The sequence below is a fragment of the Pseudopodoces humilis genome, chromosome 2, assembly GCF_049639895.1.
Source record: "Pseudopodoces humilis isolate 2021_Gansu_Grassland_sample_001 chromosome 2, ASM4963989v1, whole genome shotgun sequence".
NCBI classification, from domain to species: Eukaryota; Metazoa; Chordata; class Aves; order Passeriformes; family Paridae; genus Pseudopodoces; species Pseudopodoces humilis.
This window is the reverse complement of record NC_142201.1, coordinates 59,343,297-59,366,853: the sequence shown is the minus strand read 5'-3', so window position 1 is coordinate 59,366,853 and position 23,557 is coordinate 59,343,297. Positions and strand designations below refer to the sequence as shown.

The following is a 23,557-nucleotide window of genomic DNA, read 5'->3' as shown; positions in this document are numbered from 1 at the left end:
GAAACAAATGGGAAGTCCTCGTTTTCAGCTGAGTTTCTAACCCCTGAAGATCTAACCTGACTTGAAAGTCATGTATGTAGATCTGAAGCCAAATCAAAACTCCATAAAATTCATTGTAATTGTCTCAAAACAGTTGATTTATGCTTCAGTTTTCTTGAGTGAGTTTTACCATACCCAGCCTACACATTCTGAAATCGGAATAAAATTATCAAAGCTGCACAAGAAATATGGGTACACATGAAAATGAAGAAATCACAAAGTTGCCTTTTTTCTTAGAAATATATTTTGTAAGAAAACAATATTAACATTAAAATGAAATGTTTATTATACAGTATAAAATAATTGCTTGAATTCAACTCAATTCCTTTAACAAAAAAAAATATTTTAAAAGCCTGAGGATTTGTATGAAGCCCCAACTCCCACAGATTTGATTCCTACTGCAATAAATAGTGGGCTTTCCCCACATCACCCATAGAGCACACAAACACTTCAAAACCCTCCCTCATCCTCTTACCCACCAAGCTGCTGTTCCCTGTCCAGATGTGCTCTAAATTTAATCACCTCAGTATTTGCAGCCCTCCCCTCTGGCCCCTATACCCACCCTCAGATTCCACCCACCCACCTCCCTTGGCCAAGCACTGCACAAGCGACAACTCACGCTGCAGGAGTCTCCCCAGTTAATCTCTTGGCTAAAGTGAACAGTGGCCAGCCACTGACAAATAATGTATAAATGGCTGAGTTGTTCTCAGCTGTCTGTCCTCATAAAACCTGCAAGAATATCTCTTAACTCTGCCATTCATCTGCCAAAGCTGGCAGAAGGGTGCAGAGCTTTAAAAGCTACAGTGGGAGACAAGAACAGGCAATGCAATGACATAAGCTTCACTTTTTCAGGAAACTAAGCTAAAAAACTTACTGTTCAATTGCAGAATTTAACACTGGCAGATTTTGTTGTAGAAAAATACGCCTGTTCAGAAACTATAAATACCCCTGAAACATTTCTGGGGCTTACTATGTATTAATATTTTTCTTATTTCATTTTTACATAATACCAGCTTAATTACCCTCCAGGTTTGAAAGGCACCCAGTGACCAGCATTCTGGTGTAATTACTCATGGCATTGGTGTGATTTCGCCTCCCTTAATACTGACAAGTTTAAAAGAAATCCATTAAGTTAAGAAGAACAAAGATATATATTACATTTGCTAATTGCAAACAACCTCTTATAGCTGCATTTTTTCCCATTGGGACTAAAAAGTGCACCAGTTTAACATGTCTGTACATAAAAACAGTTTAAAACATTAAATATACAAACAGCAAGAGATTTTAAATATTTTGTATCAAATACTATAGGACAATATAATTTACATTTTTTTTTTACACAAAACATTACACCTGAAATATAACTTTAGATATTACAGAATATAAAAATACATACTTTTTGTTTAAAAAAATGTCTTTGCAGGTTCTGGCACAATGTAATACTTCAAAGGCACACCATAGTTTGGCAATCTATATTTGCAATTAACTGTGCAACAATAATAACATGACCTGTAATTAACTTTTTTTAGAACTGCAAGGCCAGATGATCTCCCTTCTTCCTGGAATGGCCCCTTTAATCAGGTAAAAGTTAAGTTGAACTGTTTAGGTGTTCTCCAACCCATTTCTGCCGTGGTCTGAGCTCTCCAACCCTAATCCAGCGAAGCAAAATCAACCCCAATTCAACACATGAAAAGCCACATCAAATGCAATGGGATTAGTCACACTTTCATAATCTTTGCTGTCTCAGAGTCAGAATACTCAACCCCAAGTAAAATGGAGCCCTGAATGCAAGTTGGGAGCCAAGCTCTGTCCTGCCCTAAGTTTGCACCAAAACTAGTAATCAGGGCAGAACCTGGAAACAGAAGCTCAATAATATTAATTGTTCTGATTTTAACTACAAATGCAAAGGGCACACTGACTCTTGTGAGGCCAGTGGAGACAAATGAAGTAAAACTGCTTTAAGACTAAATCAGGAGAACTGTGCAATTTTGTCCTTCCATACATTTGCAGGACTCCTGTGGAGCCTGTGTGGGACAAAAACGTGTCTTTAGAGATACATGGCTTACACAGATGTAACTGGGTTGCAGAAGATTTTCAGTTCTTCAAGTTGTTGTTGGACAACTAAAAACTCAAACAATTTTCAGCACACTAAAGAAAGAGTCAATCTAAATCCCTAACTTTAAATGCTCCAAAATAAGTTGCTTCTTGTGAAGAATCCAGTAGCAATGGGTTTGATACCTGGATACTTATCATTTCACCGGATTTTAATTTAAAAAACCCCCCTACATTTACAGAATAAAAATGAAATTCTGAGCTCCCTGACCAGTATTGGGTGCTTCCTCCCTTCATCAACACATCAAAGCGCCTTATTTTAAAGTTTGTCTTAATCACATACACCATCAACTGAAGCCCTCTTTTAGTCAAGTTTCCTGAAGTTTCATGATGTCTAAAACAAATATTGGCATAAAGATAGTAAAATCCATCTTGATTAACAATTAGTTTTCCATCACTGAATGTCATATTTGATAAGTTTGCCTGGCCTTTGTCATGATGCCAGGATGTGAGGTTCACTTTGCCAGTTCCTGGAGATAAAAAAAAAAAAAAAAAAGGATTATTTATAAACATTTGACAAACCTCAACATTTAGAAAGCAGCCTCTATGTTTTTAGAATGAACAGCAGCTAGGGTTCTATAGGCTAAAGTGAATAGGAAACAATTATGATAAAAATTCCTAAGAAATTTCCTCTTTTTATCATACACACCTATATTTCGCTTAGTATTTATAACTGTGCCCTCCCAGCAAAACATCTGCTGGACTGTGGTACAAAACATTTGCTTGGCCTATAGTTTTATTATGGTAAGCAACCATGCAACAAGTTCTGCACAGACATTGCATTCCACCTAAAACTTTATTCAAGTTGCAAATAGTTGAGAGAAACTTGAAAAACTTGTTATTGGTCTTTAACATGTGAGTGGTGACAAGGAATAAGTAAAGTTCTGGGGGAAAAAAAAGCTGAACTGACAATTCCCAAAAGAGAAAGCTTATGAAACCTTCCATATTTTATGTTTGTATGACTGCAGTGGTAGAAAGGTAAGCATATTTTCATTTGACAGCACCAAAAAAATGGGGAAAGGTCAGTACAATTTTGCATCTTTAGTACTACACACTAAGTTGCCTAGACTTTATGCAGAACTTCAAGTATTTATGACAAGCTACCTGACAGGCACAAACCACTAACATTCTATTATTCGGAGTAATACCCAGGGCATAACACAACAGATGGGAGGTGGCCAACTTGTCCTTCTAACCAACAGTAATTTTCAGCACACAAGACTGACTCCACTTGCTCCCTCCCACAGCAGTGGGTTCACGTAGGTACCAGAGGACTTCATACCTCAGCCTCCCAGTGCTTGAAATATTCAGTACCTTATTCTCCCAACATCGAACCAGAACAGTCCATCCTTAGCAAACTTTCCATGGCACACAGCAGGGCACAGTGCCCTCTCCTCCAAGCATCTACAGAGGACCCCAGGACCCCCCCAAGTGTGTGCAGAAAGGGAAGGGAAATAGGAACAGGGAAATTTGAGAGAGATGTCTTCCCTAACTGCCGAGGGCAAGTAACTTTTCCATGTGAGAGGAATACTTTAACAGCAGCCCAGAACAAAAACCTTCTGGCGTTCTTCCACAAAGACTTAAGCAAAAGCACTGTCGAAGGCAGATCACATGTACCATCTTCCCTATGGGTCTAGTGCAGCCAGGTAGAAATTATGAAAGCAAAACCAGACAGAGAAGCCACCTTCTCTGCAGTGCCTCAAAAAAAAAACCCACCTGAAACCCATCCATTAACTGGAAGAGAACCAAGACCTTAAGTCTCTTAGCAATTATTCACCTGCAAAATCTGCTGAGTCAGGGGTACCAGAGTGCACCTCTGAAGCACTGGGAATAGCTGGAGTTGTAGAACTTTGTGTGCACAGCATTAAGTCTGGGAGAAGTACTGCCCCATGGAGACTGGGCTAACTTCAAGATGAGGAGGACAGGCAAGAAACCTCTGCCTGGATCGAGGAGAGGCACATTAGATACAGGACAGGAATGCACACCTATGATGGAGCAGAAAGACATGTGTGATTGCCCAGTGGCACACTGGGTGGCTGTTAAGCAGATTTTATTTACCTGACAAGTCAACTTTTTAGTCGCCAGTCAAGCTGCAGTTTTGAAGAAATTCTTAGTGGGAAGGTTTTCTGCTGAAGAAGGGTAAAGAGAGCAAATAGGTGCCACAGTCACTTGTCATTGAGTGAAGGGCTCTGGGTGAATTTTGTTTACACTGTTTGGATGCTATGGGGAACTGGCCAAGAGATGATGGGACCCTCTCTGTTTTGAGCAGAAGATTTGTACAGATAACTTCTAGAAGTCACATCCAAGCTAGATTAGAATGCTATGAGCACGTGTGCCGAGGCAGACAGGCATTTTGCCGCAATTCAGAGCTCCAGAAGAGGCATACCACAGCCAGCAGCACAGCACCAAGATGCTCTGGTAGGAGTTATGCCATGCAACTGTAATGGAAGGAGTGAGCAGGTTCTCAGCAGTTCTGGTGGTAACACACCCAGATTTGGAGACCTCAGAACAATCAGTACCCTGAAACACAGGAAGTGCAGGAAACTGGAGCATGTTAGTGCCTGATCCGCTGTCCATGAATGTTATGTATCAGAAACTCTGACACATAACCCAAACCATGGGACAGTGAAAAGAGCTGCAATTCAGTATCTTCTGGGAAATAATTTACTTTGGAACCATGAAAGAAACAGCACAAGGTAAGTCCTGCTGACAGGAAGGAAGTGGCTGGGGGAAAATGAGTAAAATAGCCTTCCAGACAGGACAAAAAGCATTATTTAAGAATTCAAGATAATGCACGCTCTTTCTCAAAACCGAAGATTAATAAAAACAATGTATTTTTTTTGTGAGCTTGAGCTAAGACTAGTACAAATGAGTTAAATAAAATTAATTAGCAAGATGGAAGATGTTGTGAGGGAAACAGGGTAGAAAGGAGCCCTAATTTGATAATTTGTTTGCATTCTAGTAGCTTTCAGGTATAAATAAAGCCTGAAAAAAGGACCAAAGCACTCTTTGCTCTGAAAAGTCTTTTGGAGGCAAAGGGCAGCTAAGTCGAACCTGCAGCTGTAAATAGCTCAGAATACTACAGCATTTCCTTAGACAGCTAAAGGTATCAATTCACACCCCAAATGATATTTAACATTTATATTTATTTCTGTTTGTGATTTTCCCCTTTAAACTATGACTAATTTCTGTAATCAATTTACAAGCCAAAATTCACTGTTTTTATTTAAGACCTAGGTAGCATTTATAGTGAGCTCTGGTAAAAACCAACCAGCAAGCATCCAGCTCTAACCTAATGCAGCAAACTTAAAAAATACACACAGCAAGCCAAACCACTACAGTTTCTGTGCCAAATGGTGGGTGGGGACACCAAGATCTGGGAAGGGTTATTTCCACCCCCCTCCCTTGCATTATTCCCTCAGCTGCAGAAGTCCACTTGAGGCCTGACATTATTGTGAACCAGGTCAAAGCAAAATGCTCTCTCTCAGATACTTCTCAGTGCCCCTCCATGAAGGGTGTACAGTAGAAAACTGCTTAAAATCCTGTTTGACAGTGATGAAGATTTTTTTTTTTCCTTTTTTCCCTGGCACTGTTTATTCTGGATGAGTGCGATGACAGTAGAGAACCTTAAAATACTAAGAAGAGATCTGTCCACTCAGGGATGGCAGAAAACAATTTAGATGTATTTCAGACATGCAGGACAAAGAATGAGGGGAAGAAAATAGAAATTGCCATTTGCAGTCAGAGAAAACAAGATGGGAGAGGAAAAACTCCTGGTGACCCCTCAGGCAAGTCTTTCTTTCTTTATGCCTGTCACTAATCTGTGTGCTACCCAGCCAAGGGAGTTCTGCCTCATGCCAGTGATGCAGCCCCTCACTGCTGCAATGCCCACAAGGGCTGCAGAAACTGTGCTTGCAGATTAACTCCTGGCAGTGCTCTTCCAAAAGAGGCAAAAGGCAGATCAGGAGGGAGTAAAGGTGCAATTCATCACATTGGTAAGGAGTTGATCTGCAGCAAAAAAGAACAATGTCTCCCTGGCCACTGCCCATAGATGTGCTGTGCCACACCCTTGAAGGTTAATGTAGCAATGCACAGCTGTAAAAATTATCAGCTGCTGTAAATTACAATTGTAAAATTACAGTTTACAGCAACATCCAGGTAAGCAGCAAATAAATTCCACACAGAAATAGGATTTCACAGACTGTGACACTGACACACACCCCACTTCTACAGATAAGTGATCTGTTTCTATGACTAGCAAATTAATTGAAACCTTCCAAGGATATAATGCTAAGGCAAGTTTACTGATACTGAATCCTCTACTATTGACCTACTGTACAAGTAGGTCAAAGCCAAAATCTGACTAATATAGAAGCTTGTCAAGGAGTCATTTGAGCTAACACGAAAGCTTATGGAAGTTCTGACTGCCATCTGACAAGCTGTTTAAGCACTCTGCTATAAAGCTCTGGATTGTGGCAATGCCAATGCACTTGAAAAAATCCTATCCCTCCAGGCAAGAAGCTGTATGGAAATGCTTTGTCTTTAAATAGAGCAAGAGCAAGGTATTACCATGCAGGCTGCTAAAATCTCAGATTTCAAGTCTCAATACACCATTCCCCTTTGGTTTGCTTATATAAAACAGAAAAGCAATGTGCATAGCTCAATTAACAATGAGTTCAGCCCTGCAGAACGTATAAATCTTCAGAGAAAGAAGACAGTGGCAATCAATTAACCCCTTCTTAAGATCCTCTACCTAATACCTTCAGAAAAAACTGGTTTACTTCGAGCACACCAGCTGTTCAGAATACAGCACTGAGAATACAGCAAAAAATCTCAACTGACAGTGCCCCAGGGCAAAAAGTAAAACTGTTCTAACATTATCTTAAAATTTTAGGAATGAATCTTTTCCTCTGGAGAGTGTTCCAACATAGGCTCATGTCTTGTTCCCTGATATTGTACTAGCAAGGATATTCCCAAAGCCATCTGAATACTTGTGTGTAGAAAATAAGAGCTCTGGCAAGATTAAAAAATGCCATCCTCTTACCACAGGGGCGGATAAAAGCCACAAGAACAATTTTTCCCCCCTACTCTGTAGCTTGGGCAATGTTTGTGCTGGTATATGCTTGTATGTGTGGGCACATCCTCATGGCTGGGGTGGGAGTGAAAATCTCCTGATGGGCCCTACAGGCCAAAGGAAAATGGGAAACTTCAGAGGAGAGCATTCAACATAGATCTTCCTTCCTCACCTGAAGACAGCACAAAGGGGCAAGCCATGCCCCTTAAGAGGCTGATCATGAAAAGTGGAAATTTGAAATGGAGGCCATTCAGCACAAGACTGATACAAAGGGAAGCCATCCACCCCTGCTGCCTCTGAAATCCTTTAATGCATCCAGTTTATTCTTACTATCAAAAGCCATTTCTAAAGCCCCAGTCTGTTGCTGTTTTACTGAACTATCTTCATATACTTCACTGTTCTATACATTTATATTAGTATTCGAAGTATTCAGTTACAAATTGAACTTACCAGACGGAATATTCTTATCATCAATAATGAGATGGGCAAATGGCTGCTTCTCAGGTTTGTTCCTCTTGTACAGTTCAAGTCCTAATGCCTCCATTGCAGCTAGAGATAAAAGAAATGCATTATCCCAAAAAGGCAATTTTAGTGGAACTAAATTTTTTCTTAATCATAAACCAATACCTACCTTTTTCTGGTCTTGGTGGCGTTCTTCCCATAGCACGCTGGACTTCCTAAAATGAGAAGGAGACATTGCTTTGATGTTTTCTTGTTGGTTTTGTAACAATGTTTAGTTTGCACACTTACAATACTCTGCATGTATCTGGGGACAGTATTCCACCAGTTCAGATGCCTGGGATATGAATCATGTAAATATGATAATACATGTAACAGGCACACACAATCAAATTACTTCTAGTAATTTGGTAATTCTAATAAAGGTGGATAGAAATGACAGCATGTATGCGCCGCATTATTTACTGAAGTAGTGGTGACAGCACATTTAAAACCTTTTCTACCTAGTGTACTTGGAATATTTCTCTAAGTAAAATGGAACAATGATTGATAAGAAGGCATCACATCAAACAGTGGAATGAATTTATGAACTGATTTAACTACTTAAGAGTCTAAAGGCAAAGAAAGAGGCATTTCTATACAGGAACTAGTGTGTAACCACTAACAACTAAGGTTAGCTAAACTTCTGAATTTCATTTGTGGTGAGCTGAATGAAACCTCCACGCCTCACACTTGACCACCAACATGGAAGGCTGTAAGACTTTACAATCAAGGCTTATTCCTAACAAGGTATGCAGGAACTAAAGGATTATCATCCATGCTGGACCAGAGGGACTGGGTCCCAGACTTGGAAAGTATGTAATTCTTCAAAGCTGCAGATAAAATTTAACATGAATGAAAACTATGCTACCCAAACCCAAGAACAGCACAAAATGCAGGCATCAAGCACCACAAAAAGCTTTGCTTCTAATCATTCACACCTGTACTCCTCTTGAGAAAAAGATGCAGCAGATTTCAAAAAATCTAAGCAGCCTGTTCTTGTTACAAGCCTAGACTGAGTCTTAGTATTAAGCCCTATCAGTTCTATCTCCCTTTTCCCCATGACTCTCCATCTGTTTTCTAAAAAAACAGGGGTAGCATATTTGTTATTCTGAATACCTCATACCATGGAGCTGTCAAGAAGAAGTTTAGTAAAAGGAAACATTTTACTGAAGACAGCAAGTCATCTTCTCTTTGAAACCTAAGAGTAGTCCTTTGTTCCGCCTTTATGCCACGCACATTGCTGTTTGCCTGATTCAATCCGTGTATATGAAATATGTTGCAGATTTGGCCAGATCAGCTAAGTCCCACTGTGCTCTCAATCACTGGGGTGTTTCACAATTTGAAATCCTGCTCTGAAAACAACTGAAGTCCTGTTTTTATGTAGTTCTGCAACCGCAGTGTAATATGTAGAGCCTCGGCTGGTGCGTTTATTACTCTCACTTTCCCCTTTCAGTAGGTGTTTAAATGTTAAACCAAAATGAAAAGCCACAGCAGTATGGAAGTTGTAGTATGACTATCAAAGCATAATACTTCAGCTGAGATATGCTGATTTCATAGATAAGAGTCATGAAGATGCTTTTTGCTGTAGAGACAAGAAGAAAGCAGAAGAATCACAACTTCAAAAGCAGCAAAACTTGCATCTGCTTCCCGCATTCACATGCACTTTGCTTCTCTGATCTTCCTACTTCAATGTCAGTTCTAGGAGCATGAAAACGAAGTTCACTTCCAGGAGCTGCATGTCAGTATCAGTCACTAGCCACAACTGAGTAGGAAACAGCAGGATGACAAGAGAATGCAAGTACTAGGTACTATGAAAAATGGCAAAATCCGCTGAAGAGAATAGGATGTAAGCAAGAAGAGGCTGGGAGATGGGCCACACTCTCAGAGATCATTGCAGCACACCTATCCCAACCCTTCTTCCCTTGAAGCGGACACATGTTTGTTTTCTTACCTTCTTAGTGGAAACTTCTCAGATGTGGAGTTTGTTTTAATATCCTTTCCTTTAGGAGGACGTGATAATATCCTTGCCTGAAAAGCCTACTGATCAGATCCCAAAAGAACCATGTACATTTTAATCTCTTACTACCTAGGTTTTGTACTAAAAAAAAAAAATCCTGTGGTTGATAACTGCTCAGCCCTTGAAAGCCCTAAAATTGTCGACTGCTATTCTAATTTTAACTTATATTTTTCCTAGGAGCATTCAGTTCTGCTTCTGCACATTTATAAAGATGCTAGAGTTGAAGCAGCTGAATACCTCACCTTCTGAGACCCAGCAGCCTGGCTCAGCTCATCTTCCACACAGAGTGGCTCTGGTCCTCATGAAATCAGTCTGAGCTGCTCTCCTAACTGGTGGTGGTGCTGTTCATCTGCAGCTTCACCACTCAGTAAGGACAGCTACCAAGGAACACTTGGGTCCACAACTCTCCTTGCCTGGTGTTCATGGTTAGCTCAACTGGTTAGATCATGGCACCTAATAAATACCAGGTAATAAAAATTACCTAATAAGTACCAGGTAATAAAACCAGGGCTGGGGGTTTAAGTGAATTGCTTGTTGACTCTTCTGTGAGTTTATCACTGGATCAGAAGTGGCTAGACTGTGGCCAGAAAACAAAATCTCCAGCAGTTCTCTGAGCACTGGACTAGTGTCAAGTTCTTCACTTGATTCTGATCAGCCTCATGAAAGTTTTATATTTTTTCTATTCCAAAATGAAGATGAAACACATTAACTAGTCCCTAGGAAACAGATATGGAGTTGTAGGTTTCCTCCTAAAGAATAAGCAGTTAAATGCTTACTGATTTTTTTTTTCTTAACTTGATGTTCATACAGTTCCAAGGTGCTGATACACAACTTACCTTAGAAAAGCCCTTAACCATGTATTTGCTTCTGACCCTGAAGGACATTTTTCAGTGGATGTTTGAAGGTAGTCTCTTAATGAGATTATAAAATCCCCTGGTATTCTTACTGCAAGGAATTAAGAGCTGTGATTTCTCAAATCACCAAAGTATCAACTGCGGTTTTTTTGCTCCTGAATGTTTTCAGGTGTCTCATACTTACTCACAATGTAGAAGCTCATTAAGGAGGCAGAAATAGCTCAACAGAACCCGTGACTAAGACACTGCTGTAATGGCATGAAAACTGCTGACAAAAACATTACCAGCAACTTCTCTTAAGACTGCCATCCACAGAACCGTGTGTGATACCAGGCTCTTCAGTTATTTTTAGCATAACTGTACACAAAAATCACCCCACTCTTAATCTTATGACAAGCTGCACTTGTACACCTTTGTCATTTGCTCCCTGCCCACCAAGCCAACTCTGCTGGCCTGCTTCCCACATTCCAACCTCCCCCATACACTCGCTGTTTAAACAACAGACAAGGATCTAGTCACAAAAATGAAAAACATATCTTCCCTTCATCCAAAAAAAAAAAAATTAAGAGGCCACTAAGAGGCTCAAACTTTCTCATTTTAAAGCTAAAAATAATGTTTTAATGATTTGAATGCCTGAGAAGTTGGGAGGCGCTCTCTACCTCATCCACAGCAGGTTGCAAAAATAACTGTTGCTCTTGAAATAAATGTCCAATGCTAAGGATGCAGAGACAAGACTACTCCTGAAGATATGACATCTGTGAAAGGTTTTTAGTCTCCTTTAGCTCTCATCTACTGTCTCATCTCAGTATCTACTTTGAGCAGCTCTAAGCAGCCTTTTAAGACCAATGAACCCCTCAATAGTCACTTATAGCTTCAGATGTGGTCTTAAAGCTTCTTTATGCACTTTATTTTATTACCAAGTGCTTTAAATACAGCTGATATCAGGAAGAAGTATTTGATTCTCTTGCCGGAAATTCAGCAATTTGAAGCAGGAAGGAAGTGAAATAGAAAGTACATGAACCTATATTCATCAGACTGTAGTTTAGAGACCAGCAATAAAACCTTTCTCCAAATGAGTAGTCTACTGCTGGCAGAGAAAAGAAGGCACGTAAGATTGTAGGATGGAAACCTACAAAAATTGTAGGTGAAATTTCAACAACTTGCAGCAATCACTTGTGAAGCCTTTACTTGGTCCATAACTATGTGCTCTTTAAATGTCTGCTAAGTATATAGATCTCTTTATAAATGCTGCCCTGGAGGTCTAGCAAAGCACTCTGCTGCCATGTGGGAAAATAGCTTACGCTTGAACTCCACAAGCAGCTAGAAGCTGGGAGCATTGCCAAGCAAAGTTACTTATGGATTGACCCAAGATATGTTTGTAGTCCTTTCTACTTCAGGCTCATAACAGACTTCATAAGGACTGTGGTTAGAGCATCTGGACTGCCAAAAGCTTTTTAGGGTTACATGAAAAAAAATTAAGCAAACAGACTGGCTAGGAAAGTATATTATTTGCCTGCTTGAAAACTTATATGCAATATTGAAAATATGCTCTCTACTTAGTAAGCTGCTCCTTAAGCAGAATTTTTATTGTGGAATATGTTAAGGAATCAATCATTAGATTCTGATTAAAAGAAAAAAAACTCTTTCTTCCAGGAGACAAGTATTTCTAGACTGGACCTTGCAGCCCTACTACACTGGTTTTCATAAGAGCACTTTCATTTTCAACATCAATCCCTGCTTTACATTTAAGTACTCTGTCTACAGGTGTGCAAAGAAAACAGATGAGATCTGGCGCAGGAAGCTAGAAGCTGTAACCAGACCTGAGCAAAAGAAATTTGTCTATTTTCATTTCCTTAACAGCTCGAATTGCAAAAGACAATATATTGAAAAATCAAAAAACAGACGGTATCTTGAAGTGTTCCATTTCAGTCACTTAGCATGCTGACAGTTCAAATAAGGAAACTGGTTCTTAAAACACACGTAAGTTAGATTATTTAGATTCTCCTTAAGGAAAGTGAAGGAAGCACAGACAACAGGAAACCTCCTTTATGTCACATTAGCTGGATCCACACACAGGAGTATCACAACTGCAAGTTACAGCTGCATCTCTGCTCTTCATTGTTGAAGGGTGACTGAAAGGCACAATTTACAGATGATGATAAAGTATAATTCTGCCTTGACACTGTTACTTTCACTTCCCTGATGTACCGAACAGATGTAGAAAGCCTCAGATCACCACTTTCCTATCTATTTTTTTCTCTGTCATTGATACAAGATGACAAAGCACCCAGACCACTGGTGCAGCTGCTTAATAAACTCCATTGCATTCAAAGGAAATTCAGAGTCTAATTACTTTGGCAAGGGAAATTTTATTGTTCTCAAACTAATGGTCATCAGCCAAAAAAGTTATCCCTGCTCACTACTTATTGTGGCCATGGACATTGCAGCATTTAACCTCCATCCAGACTGGCAGGATATAAAGCCTCAGCTAAAGCCAGCGACTTTGTTGAGTAACCAGCAGCAAATGACCAGAACACAGGGCTCCCCATTGACTTACTGTAACAGGCTCCTTACTCTGCCATGAGTGAATGAGCAGCCCAGCACACAGCACATACGTAGCTGCAGCCTGTGAGAGGCTCTATAAAATGCAGGAGGAAAGAACTAATCCTACAGACATAACTCTTTGTTTCCCCCTTAAGCTCTTGAAGGAGGTGGCTAGAAAAAGGGACGAGACATGGACTCCTGTCTGTATTTTGTTCACAAAAAGATCTGTCACTCAGAGTTCTCTGTTAAAAGCAAATATCACATTAAAACAATTTAAATGCTGTAAGTTTAACCCAAGTGCAGTTCATGCTAAAGCATATGTGAGTTCAGCTCAAACCTAATGTAGTACCCTTAATGAAAAACTGCCAGTCCTAAGCAGATGTGAGGCAGTAAAGTTGCAATGGGCCTGATAAGCCAGGAAAACTAAATACCATAGCAGACATCCATCTGTTTCACAGCCCATAATTAGCACTAAACACTATCATGAACACAAAAAGAGATCAAAGGCAGCAACAGCAGTAAAAGGGGATTGTGGCATATTTCCAGCTTGCCTAGGCTTCTTCATGATGGCTGACTTCTTTTGTCATTTGTGTTTGGGAACAAGCTGTCATTCTTGGTTCCTGGGCAAAGACCACCCAGTTATCATGCTATGGCAAAGTAGCTCTTCTGCCAGTGTGAGAATGGTCTGCACAGAACTGGCAAAGTGAGCAAAACCAAAGCAGGAATTGACCCTCATTTCTGATTCCAGGCAGAGTAAGAAACAAGAGCAAATGAGAGCAAATGCCATCTCCTTTTCCTTCAGGCAAGATTTTGTTTGCTGGTGATCTTGACTTAAGAGAATCTTGTCTGAAAGATTCTTTGAAAAAAATGTGGAACTGACACTTGTTATGAGCATTCAAAGTGCTGGAAAAGTTCTATAAATATTAGCATAAATTACTACCATTCAGGCACATCCAAATGTCAGAATGGCTAATTATCTAACTTCAATTAGTTTTCTTAGCATAACTTCAAGTCTTCCTTTCTTAAAAAAATAAAATAAATAAAATGTGCTTGAATACAGAATTGGTTAGCCACTACCAGATTCAGCAGCAAATATAATACAATCCTGGATAAAACTTCATGTCAAACACCAGGAAATAATTTATAGAACTTATCTCTGAGTACAGATTTTGGAAAAATTGTTTTAATTCCAACAGGACCACTGGTGGTGGTGCTGTTCATCTGCAGGACATTTATGAAATAAAGAAACACATTGTGCCACTTACCCTCTGCACAGCCCTTTGGAGAGCCTGTTTCACACTTCTACAGGATTCTGGCATTAACTTTGCTTCTTGACTTTCAAAGGAGGCATCATGCAAATCTGCACTTTCTTGGTGTCCAAAAAGGGTTCTGACACAGTGTGCATGTTCTTTTGAAATTCTAGTAGGGTCCATCTGAAACAAAAATATGAGCACAACCACAGTTCTAAGTGTTAGAGACACTTTTCAACCATCTAAAAGTTTGGCCACTGGCTAAGTTTATTATCTAAATTCTCATTATAAACAGTGTAGAGAGAAAAAGTTCCCAGCATCAGGGTTTATTTCATCCAACAGTCATGTGAGATAAGAGAATTAATTATCTTCTGGTGCTGTCTATTTAATTAGCTTAGACTAGATATGTGACTTTCAAAAGTTAAAGATAAACCCCATTCTTATGGTAAAGTAAATAATTTTGAATTCCGTATTTCAACCCCTCAGGGCAATATCAAAGTTATTCTAGCAGGAAACATACACAGTTATCCTCTCTCAAAAGCTATTGTTTGTAAGATGACACATGAATGTCAAGTAGAGAAACTTGGGCAAAGTATGTATGTGTGTGTACAGCACATAATTTTCAAGAGGAGAAACAGGAGTTATCTCTGAAACCATTTTATCACTGAAATTATATCACTGAAGCTGTCAGTCAGATATTACTGAAACTGTTTTATGGATGTACTCATTGTGGATAGAGTTTATTTTCTTTACAGTGGCTGGTATGGGGCTGTGTTTTGGATTTGTGACCAAAACAGTGTTGATAACACGAGAGATGTTTTTGTTACAGCTGAGCAGGGCTGACACTGAGCCAGGACCTTTTCTGCCTCTCACCCCACCAGAGAGAGGGCTGGGGGTGCACAAGGGGCTGGGAGGGAGCACAGCCTGGACAGCTGACCAGAACTGGCCAAAGGGATATCCCAGACCACATGGCATCATGCTCAGTATATAAAGTTGGGGGAAGAAGGAGGAAAGGGGAGACACTTGGAATGATGCCATTTGTCTTCCCAAGTCACTTATGTGTGGTGGAGCCCTGCTGTCCTAGGGATGGCTGAACACATGCCTTCATATTCTGCTTCATTTTGTGTGCAGCTTTTCCTTTACCTTTTAAGCTTTCTTTATCTCGACCCACGAGTTCTCACTTTTCCAATTCTCCCCGTAATCCCATCAGGGAGGGAGCAGCTGTCTGAGACTCAGTTGCCAGCTGGGATTAAGACATGACAGTGGCAGGAGATACTGCTGTGTGAAATAGTCACCAAGACAGCAAAAGTCAAAGACCAAAAGATGACCAAAATGCACCACAGGACACCTCTGCATCATTAGACAAGGAATGGTAAATTTAGAGTATCTGCAAGACATTTTTAGCAATCAGTCTTTGTGACTGAATCAATATTTTTAAATCCTGCATTCTATCTATTACTTAGATAAATTGGAAGATAATCCAAGGATTAGGATTGTACCTTGACAGAATTTTATTGCACAAAACTATTTAAATCATTTTACCCATTTTTTTTCCACAAACTCCAAATCCTTTACACTGAAGAGATTAACAACTATCTTTCAGAAATGGCCTAGGGCTCTCAGAAATAGTTCGCAACTCACATTTATTCTGCTTTTACTTCAAGCTTAAAGAAACGTTTGTGCACTCAAACTCTTCTTTAGGTTCTCCAACTGTATCAACTGGCCTATTAAAGAACATTTACTTCTATCTCTCTTTAGCTGGAAGAAATACTTTTACCTGGGAATTACAAAAGGCTATTTGTAATTGCAATGCAGGAATATCAAGACGTTGTGGACAGTGCCTAGTGTTCAGTTTCCCTTAACACAGAGCTGAACAAAACACCAAATCAAAAGGAAGCTTTTCACAATACAAAACAGCCAAAGGGAATCAAATATATCATTTGTTCACAGGAACATAAATTCAACCCCTTAATCCCTCAAAAAATAAATTACTTAATTTAAAAGCATAAAGTTTGGATTAGAGAGCTGAACTAAAGTCTACACCACCCAGGCAGCCACCCAATAGCAACACACAGCAGAGAGACATTTGTTGCACAGACAGCAGCACTGAATGCTGCCTCCTCCATCACCACCCTTCTGCTCAAGTCTCCAGATGGAAAGTTCTTTGCCCAATTCATTCAGACCAATGTCAGATCCTGTAGTCTGGTCTATCTGTCTCAAGTCATCCCTGCAGATCCAGAATGAAACAGGTCACAGAAGGTTCACCCAAAGATCATAAGATGCCACAGCTTTGAGCAGAGGGGTAGTGATGAGTTACAGAATGGCTTGGAGGCAGCAACATCTTCCTGACACAGCTGAACCCCAAACAAAATCTGTGTATAGTCACTGCAGCTCAATGAATTAAGTCCTAAAAACCAACATTAATGCCTTCTAAAGTCAGCTAGAGTGCAGTGCAGCCTCATGAACTCCATAAGGAGATCTAAACCAACATTTCTCTGCTCTTCCCCCCTGCACCACAGAACTTAATTCCTGGATTTCAGTCCCCTCTTCTAAATCAGAAACAAAGGAGGAATTTTTTATGTCCTAATTTCCTTTAAGATTTAAGATTAGTTCCCCAAAATCAAGTCATCCCAGGTATCAGGCAAGCATGAGAGTTGGTATAGGGATAGGCATAAGAATGAAATAGCAGGAAGGCAACACTAGCTTTAACTGACTGTAAAAACTGCACTCTTAAAGCATCTCTCACACTATGTTCCATTTGTATTCAGAACTCAGAAAATCAACTGTAAAGTAAAATAATAGTAAAAATAATTAAAAATTAAAAAAAAAAAAAAAGCAGAAAATGTTTCCCAACAGCTGCTAAAAGGCAGTTAATGCAGAAGGACTTGGGTTGGAAGGTACCTTTGGACATCTCTAGTCCAGTCCCCTGCTTGAAGCAGGGCCAACTTTTAACTTAGGTCAGGTAAGCCAAGGCCTTCTAGACAACCTTTGGGGAATGTCCATCAATGATGACTTTCAGCTTCTCTGGGCAAACTGTCCTAAAACTTCACTACTTCTAGTGTGTAAAAAAACCCTTGGGTTTTATATCCAGCTACAGCTCCCCTTGCTGCAATTTATGACTGTGCCTCTTGCTTTTGCTGTGCCCTTCTGAAGAGCCTGACTGTCTTTAGGTAGCTAAAAAACAGTAATTAGTTTCCTTCACCCTAGTCTGTTCTTTGTCAAAGAATCCAGTTCTCCATTCATTTATACATTATGGTTCCTACCTGTCACAGTGGTTTTCTGCTGGACACCTTCCAGTTTGTTGATACACTTCTGGTACTGAGGGACCCAAACATATGACCCATTATTTCAAATGTAACCTCTCATGCTGGGAACAGTAGAGACCTGACAGAACTGATGTCTCCAACAAGATCTGGATATCCGAGTCTTCTCCCCTCTATACAAATCACAGGATAGAACAGAGAAAGCTACAGCAAATAACTGCCAATAAATACTAATTTTTATCCCAGTTTAATCCCAGTTTTGGATTTACTAAAACACATCTTCTGAATAACAGGCAAGAAAACCAGGTTTTACAGCACAAAGATCATGAAATTTGTGAAGGCCTGAGTGTCCAGCATGACAAATCACTGCTATCAGCAATCATTCAAATGTGTCACACACTACTGTATCACAGCAGTAACAGCAGATTGCACAGAATCACTTGCTCAGATTTGAGTTTATCTGCTCAAGGTTTAAGAAAACCAGCATCTCTGCACCTACAAGTAAAAGGTTCAAGGCTTAATGGAAACACTGCAGCTGATGGTTTCAGCAACTTGGAGCTGTGCAGCCCACCCCGATAAAAACTGCAAGACTCCAGATAAGATAAGAGGAAACTGATTTTGGGACTAGCTAACCTACCCGTTGCCCTCACCTTTTTCAAAGAATACTTTCAAGAATAGTCTTCACCACATTTAACTATGAAAATCAGCTGACTTGCCTGAAAAGGCATTCTCAGAAATCCCACACCTTATGTCTTTACAAAGAACGCACACCGAACTGCCATGGCTGTAAACAAGCACTTCCAAGCACTGAGATCAAAACTGGGGGGAAGTAGTGATGCACAGAAAAACTTCCAAGGACATGTTTTGAGGAGAACTTCTAAAGAACAAGAAAAGTATGATGAAATACCAGAAGCAGCTTGTTAACTTGCAGGGCAGGGCACCTTCAGCAAAGTCCTAAAGATTTAATATCTGGAAGAAACATCAAGATGCAAACAAAAATAAAGGAGAAAACTTTATAAAGTGTGAAGTCACCTAAATATCCTAGAGGAATTTAATTAAAGATAGGAGTGTCTAGCTTATTTTTTAATATCTGTTTAGCCTGACCTTGAAATCAGATCAGACTGCTCAGTGTCCCCTGGTTTTCAGTATCTCTCATCATTCTAGCTAAATTTCTGGACTCTATTCACCCAATTCAGGGCAGCCAAAATGAACTCCAACATCATGGGTGAGACTAAATGAACTTACAGCCTTAAGAAACAAGTTTCTGATGTAAAAAGATTCATTTTGGTTTTAAAAGATAAAATATATTCTGCCCACCTTTACTATTACATTTTGCATCAATTATGCACTGTTACAATATTGCACTAAATACTTATTCATTCAATAAGTGTTTAACATCTATACTGGTACTTGTTTTCAAACTTAAACCACTTTCCAGACTATCAAATATCACTTTGCTCTCCATGACCTTTCTTAAGCACCAAGAAGGGGTTCTTCCAGCTTCTGGGAGATGTTAATGAGCCCCAGCAAGCTGTTTTTTCTGTTCGCCACAATGCTCACAAAACTTCATCTTTTTTGAAAGGCAATAGCTTGAAAACACACCACAAAGTCAGAATTCCAAATAAGCATGAAATGACAATAAAAACTGGGCTTCCAGGTCACTATTTATCCATGTATTAACTTTTCCATCTGGTAGAAATACTTAAATTTTGTACAGACTGTTTTTTTTTAATGGGAAAAATGCACACTCTTAGAGGTCTAGCTTAAACTGTGGGCATTAGACACCCAGACACACATTTGAGCACTTTCAATTTGCTTCACTGCCCTCCAGCTCAGTCAGTGTTAGACCAGATTCCTCCTCTTTTGAGATTTAAGTGCACTAAGGATAATGGGCCAGAAAGAAAAGCTTTAGGAGACTATACCTCAGCATTTATCAGTCAAAGTTAAAGAAAATACTTCTCTCATCTTGTGCTGTGCACGAGTCCCTATAGAGGGATGACCTCCAGCTGCTCTGAGTCTCTTAACTAAATTTGCATGTTATTTTTACAGACAATGAGAAAATATTCCCCAAAGCATAGGCAAAATGAATGCTTAAGAACAATACATTTTCTTATTGTTTCATTTCTTGGATTCAGTACACTGCACAGGATGGACCAAAAAGCAAAGATAAAACATGCTAATGTGTTTACATTTCAGTTCACTATTATGAGAATACTGGTAAAATTCAAACTTGTTGCTTTTTTTTATTTTTTTTCTTTTTCGACACACCAGTTTATTGTCTCACTTGCATGGCACTGCATTATTTCTTAGCCACAAACATGTGTTTACCCATGAAAACCTAGTGTCAGTCTTAGTTATGTGTCTTGTGAAATTCCAAATGCTCGAGCCACAAAATAAACAAAATTAAGGAAAAACCAAAACCTCAACTATTGTCTCAGCTTATACTGTGTCATGATCCTGCCCAAATGATTTTATGCGAATACAGACAAAATGTGAGTGGAAAAACTGAGTCAGAGTTTACTCAGACTCTTAGATAAGGTTTTAAAGAGCTTCTAAGATATATAATTTCTTAATATCAGCCTATACAGTCAAGTCTTTCTAATTCACATTTGCTTAATTTACCAAGCAAACAATTCAAATCTTTTCATGCACAGCTTCTACTACTAGTGCTTCATTATTTTAACATTTATTAAAAATAATTAAGTTCTGTTATTAAAGTACAAATTTAGATAGCTGAAATATACACCAAAAAGGCCAAATTGAAGTAGCTTAATAAAATCAAACTTCACAGAAATCTTTTTTTTTAAAAAAAGAGGTCTGATCATGTCCCATTTAAATAAAATAGATCTCTGAGAATGTGAAATAAGAATTAACTGCTGCAGGACCTACTATGTTTTTCCATCTATCTTATTTCACAATTACAAGTGGTGAACAAATATGAATTATCATATCCTCTTATAGTGAATTATGTATTTAGTTCAAGAGTACACTTATTATTCTATTTTCCATTGATTACATTCCCTCCATTAAATTTTTTTAGGCAATGACTTCAGTCAAGCCTACACTGAGTTATATCACCTCCTCTAGATGTCTTGGAAATTCAAATTTACAAAATACTCCATTCAATAGTACTACTCCAAATCTAGAGGAACAAGAAAATAGCAAGAGAATTAAGCTGTCAAACGCAGAATTGCACCTGAACCATGCCATTTTTTAAATCAAGAAAGTGGAAGAAAAATAGCCATTATGGTTCCTTTTTACCCTTTGTTAGGCACACGTGAAACCCTGACATGTACCTATCAGAAAGGGTCTTTACAATGGGGATATACTTTGATTAATTGTTTTGATTGCAACAGCTCTTGAGCCCCCTAATGAATGTATAGCTGCACATCTCTGAGCTATGTTTTGACAAGAATGTCTTTTCAGGTCCATGAACATCTGGAGCGAAAAACATTCCCCTGTCACAAGTTGAAGCAGGCATTCATTTATTTCACTGTCAAGCAAACAAGTAGCTTTAAGCTACTTTACAGTGAGTCCCAAAAAATTAGATGTCACTCTTCTGAAATATACAAGTTATTATTAACTAACTGCTGTATTACCGTTACGTTTTATTTTTAGATAAATGGAAAACACAAAGCCATTGTCAGTAAGAAAATACGAAATAGTGCATAATAAATTATCAGCAGTGCTACTGTATATTTGACAGTCATTCATCTAAGTGGGTATACACTTCTGCAACCCCCGTTTTCAGAGTGCACTTCGTTAAGAAATCCAGCCTGCTACCTCAAGATCAAGTGCCTCTACCTAGAAAGTAAACCAAAAGAAACAAGTTTCCAGCCTCTGACGACTTCAAATGAAAAGTACACACAACAGAAGTACCACTTCCATGACGGCAGTCAGAGCCACATTAACAGAACTAACTAGCATCCGACAATAAAGCCAAGCAGAAATCTAACACCTAGCCCTGAGAACCAACTGGCTGGCAGCTCCCCACTTCCTCCGAGAGGGCTCAGTCTTGCCGGGTAAGAGGTGCAGCAGCGAGGGAATCCAGGCAGCCGAGCCATTTCCAAGAAGCAGGCTCCTCTTCTCTCCGAAAGCCCAACCGCCCATCGCCTTATCTGCCCCCACAGCGACACCTCCCCGCACGCACCGCTGCCTCTTCCGAGACATCCCGGCACACTTGAGGCCTGGCAGGTGAGGGGCGGCTCTCTCCCAGAAATTCCCCAGAATCCCAAAAAAGCCTCCCGAGCTGCGGCAGGCGCCTCTGGCCGATGCCCACGAGCACACAGACCCCGCTCCTCGGCAGTACCCCTGCGCAGCCTGAGTGACAAACCATCAGGAATGGTGTTGCATGATGTCCCTTTTTGGTCCTTAAAGCCATTTTCTCCTGCTAGTGAAACATTCATGGCAGCCAAAGACCTCAGCCATGTCACAGAATCACAGATTATACGGAGTTGGAAGAGACCCTCAAGGATCATCGAGTCTAACCCGCACAGCACCATCTCAAAGAATCACACCATTTGCTTGAGAACGTTGTCCAAACATTTCTGGAACTCTGTCATTCTTGGTGCTGTGACCACTTCCCACCATCCTCTGGGTGAGGAACCTTATTCTGATAGCTAATGCCAAACTTCTCCCCAGTAGAAAACTGAAAGCTGATCATCAAAAACCAAAGCCCTGCAAGACTTCAGGTGAAGGATCACGACTAACCTGTTTCCCAAGTCAGGAGGCCCCTCCCGTCCAACCTCTCGGCGAAGCCCTGTATCCCGAAACGCGCCCGATGCCCGGAGCGCTACCTGGAGCGACTCCGGTGATGAGGGGACAGCACAAGCTGGGCAGGGCACTGGGAGCCCATTGGCCCCTCTCAGAACTGGATCGACTTCGGAGACAGATAAGTGTGTTCTAAAACTTTTTGTTTCGTTTCCTTTTCTTTAATAAATCGCTTCGATCGCACCTACAGAGGGCCTCCCCATCTTCTGCAGGGTGCGAGGCGGCCGCGCTCGCCACAGTGGGAAGCGCCCGCGCCAGTCCCCGCTTACCTGAGCTCGGAAGTAGAGGAAGAGGGCGACGCTGCAGACCACCTGCCCCAGCCCCAGGAGGACGAGGGCGACGAGGAGGGAGCGAGATGCTGGCGGCGGGGGCGGCGGGGGCGGCGGCGGCGCCGGGGCGCTCTCGTGGGCGGCGCCGCTGCCCAGCTCCTCGGAGCCGCGCAAGTACTTGGTGTAGTCTCGGCTGGCGCGACGCATCGCAGCTCCGCTCCGCTCCGACGGCTCCAGCGAGCTGCCCAGCGCCGGCAAACAACCTCGCTGCCCCGGCCGGGCACCTCTTATAAACGGGGCGGCCAATCAGCCCCGGGCGGCGCGCCCCTGCCGCCCTCCTCCTCCTCCCTCCCGCCCGCCGCCGCCGCCGCACACATCACCGCCGCCCCCTCCTCGCCTCGCCTCCCCGAGCACAGACCGGCCCCCGCCGGCCCGGCCCGGGCCCGCCCCTGCCCCCGGGGGCCCCGCCCCCCCCCCCGGGCAGGGCGCCCGGGGGTGGCGGTCGGCCCTGCTCCGCCCCGCGCAGCGGAGCCCCGAGCCGCCGGGGACAGCCCTGCCCCCGCCGCCTCCTGCCCCCTCCTCACCCTTACCCCGCTCAGGTTTGAGCTCCACCCAGGCGGCCCCGTCAGCCGAGGCTTCCCTGAGCCTCTGGTTGGGTCTGGAGGGTCCCTTTCCCCAGATTGCCTGTCTCTGAAGTCAGCGTGCACCTCGGGTGCGCATCTCCTGCGCCTTTGGTGGGTCCAAGCCCTCAGGGGACCAAGGACCTGTCAACCCCTCCCTGTCTCACTCGCTCCTCACTCAAGCCAGGCCAAAATGAGCACAAGTGCTGTAGATTCACTGTCCAAAGAAGCAATGCAGCTCACA

At 41.2% G+C, this 23,557-nt stretch overlaps 1 protein-coding gene across 1 annotated transcript; it reads right to left on the bottom strand.

The window, feature by feature from the left end:
* Nucleotides 1-636: 636 nt before the first annotated feature.
* On the bottom strand, nt 637-22,934 carry TNFSF11 (TNF superfamily member 11). The gene is made up of 5 exons (XM_005516395.3): nt 22,694-22,934; nt 14,407-14,574; nt 7,857-7,902; nt 7,676-7,774; nt 637-2,621 (listed from the first exon to the last, which is right to left on the bottom strand). The coding sequence occupies exons 1-5, from the start codon at nt 22,898-22,900 to the stop codon at nt 2,200-2,202; spliced, it is 942 nt and encodes a 313-aa protein (XP_005516452.1). The 5' UTR covers nt 22,901-22,934; the 3' UTR covers nt 637-2,199.
* Nucleotides 22,935-23,557: the final 623 nt, after the last annotated feature.

What these genes read in the sequence shown, in the direction of transcription:
- TNFSF11 (XM_005516395.3), bottom strand. Translation starts at nt 22,900, where the DNA reads ATGCGTCGCGCCAGCCGAGACTACACCAAGTACTTGCGCGGCTCCGAG. An exon ending in TCCTCTACTTCCGAGCTCAG is followed by an intron (nt 14,575 to 22,693) that starts GTAAGCGGGGAC and finishes TTTTTGTTTCAG; the next exon opens with ATGGACCCTACTAGAATTTC. An exon ending in TGATAAGAATATTCCGTCTG is followed by an intron (nt 2,622 to 7,675) that starts GTAAGTTCAATT and finishes TTTTATCTCCAG; the next exon opens with GAACTGGCAAAGTGAACCTC.